The sequence below is a fragment of the Petaurus breviceps genome, unplaced genomic scaffold, assembly GCF_028583685.1.
Source record: "Petaurus breviceps papuanus isolate PSGF00001 unplaced genomic scaffold, PetGlider_PUasm1.0 428, whole genome shotgun sequence".
Classification (NCBI taxonomy): domain Eukaryota; kingdom Metazoa; phylum Chordata; class Mammalia; order Diprotodontia; family Petauridae; genus Petaurus; species Petaurus breviceps.
Genome location: NW_027186331.1, coordinates 1,514,136 through 1,515,543, shown reverse-complemented (window position 1 = coordinate 1,515,543; position 1,408 = coordinate 1,514,136). Strand labels below are relative to the sequence as shown.

The window sequence follows — 1,408 nt, the reverse complement described above, 5'->3', positions numbered from 1 at the left end:
ACACACACACACACACACACACACACACACACACACACACACACAGAGTCCCTTCTCTGCTTCTCAGTTTACTAGTCTGTTAAATTAATAGGGCTGACCTCGCTGATCCCCGAAATCTCAATCCCTTAAACACCCACAGGGCACGGAGTCAAGGGGAGAGGGGCAAAGGGCTGGGGGCCATCCTCAGAGCGAGACAACCGGCCACGTGGAGAGATACGAGCCCCGGAGAGGGAGAGGGAGAAGGAACCCCGGAAAGAGGGAGGAAGGGAAAGTGGGGAGGGAAAGGAGGGAGGCAGCCCTGACCTGCCGGCTTTGGTGACGATCATCTCGGTGCCCAGCTGGTTGAACTCGTCCCAGAGAGCCTTCATCTCCAGCTGCACGCTCACGTTGGCCACTTTAGGGTTCTTTTTCACGGGCGCCTTGGTAGCCACGGCCCCCGGGCCAGGCCCGGCCGAGGCACAACTGGCCCCGGAGCCCTCGGGCTCGCCGCCGCCGCCGGCCGGAGGGTTGGGGCCGCCCGGGGCCGAGAAGGGGTATCCGTGGGGCTGCGCGGCGGCACCGGCTGCGCAGGGATCGTAGCGTGGGGGCGCCTGCGGCTGAGGTTGAGGCGGCTCGTGCTGGCCGTACGGGTCCCCAGCCGGGGAAGGCGAGAGGTGGTAGCCCCCGGAGGCGCTGAGACTGCTCAGGCTGTTGGCGGTGAAGGCTGTAACATCGCAAAAGTGAGAGAGCTGCGTGAGCCACGGGCTCGAGATGGTGGAGATCATTTCCCGGGCCTGCGGGCTCCGGGCACCGGGCTTCCGCCCTGGCCCTGCGCGCCGAGGCTGGGCTGCGGAACGAGGAGAGAGCGAGGGAGGCTGCAGCCGGGCTGGAGCTGGGGCTGAGGCTGGAGCTGAGCTGAGCTGAGCTGGGGCTGGGGCCCGGCTGGGGCTAGAGCGCCCGCCCTGCGCCGAGCCGCGCCGCCCCCTACCCACCTACCCACCCACTCCGCCTACTGGCGGCTCCCCCTCCTGCCGCGGCCGCTACCGCTGCCTTCTGGGCGCCGCCGCCTGCGCATCGCCGGAGCCCGGACTCGGCTAGGCTCGCCTCCAGACCCCTGCCGGTGGCCACGGCGGTGCTGCTGCCCTGCGCCCGCCCCGGCTCTGGCTCCGGCTCCGGCTCTCGCCCGGGTTCCCTCTCGGGCCGCCCAGCAGCGCTGAGCCGCGCGTCTTATCTGCTCCCCCCGGCTTCCCCGCCCGCTCCGCCGGCCACCAGACCGGTTCCGATTTCTCCTGGAGATAAAGTGCCACAGGTAAACCGCCCGCGGCCCCCGCTCCCTGATTGACAGCCCAGCGCGCCCTTTCCCGGCGCTGCCCGGGGCACCCTGGGCGCCCAGCGGGGGAGAATCGGTGCCCCACCCCACCCCCCCCCC

At 69.8% G+C, this 1,408-nt stretch overlaps 1 protein-coding gene and 1 long non-coding RNA gene across 3 annotated transcripts in view; one reads left to right on the top strand and one right to left on the bottom strand.

Annotated features, from left to right (window-relative positions):
• The window catches only part of TBX1 (T-box transcription factor 1), a 21,658-nt gene that overhangs the window by 17,988 nt on the left and 2,262 nt on the right, over window positions 1-1,408 (bottom strand). Inside the window, exon 2 of one of the 2 annotated variants that reach the window (XM_069100834.1) lies at window positions 304-703. In XM_069100834.1, coding sequence (XP_068956935.1) covers window positions 304-703 — 400 coding nt within the window. Of the gene's footprint in view, window positions 1-303; window positions 890-1,408 lie in introns of those variants that run through there. The other variant, XM_069100833.1, reaches the window with a different exon arrangement.
• LOC138171381 (uncharacterized) overlaps window positions 1,019-1,408 on the top strand; it is a 1,868-nt gene continuing 1,478 nt past the window's right edge. Inside the window, exon 1 of the long non-coding RNA XR_011170870.1 lies at window positions 1,019-1,288. This is a non-coding gene — a long non-coding RNA (uncharacterized lncRNA). The remainder of the gene's footprint in view (window positions 1,289-1,408) is intronic.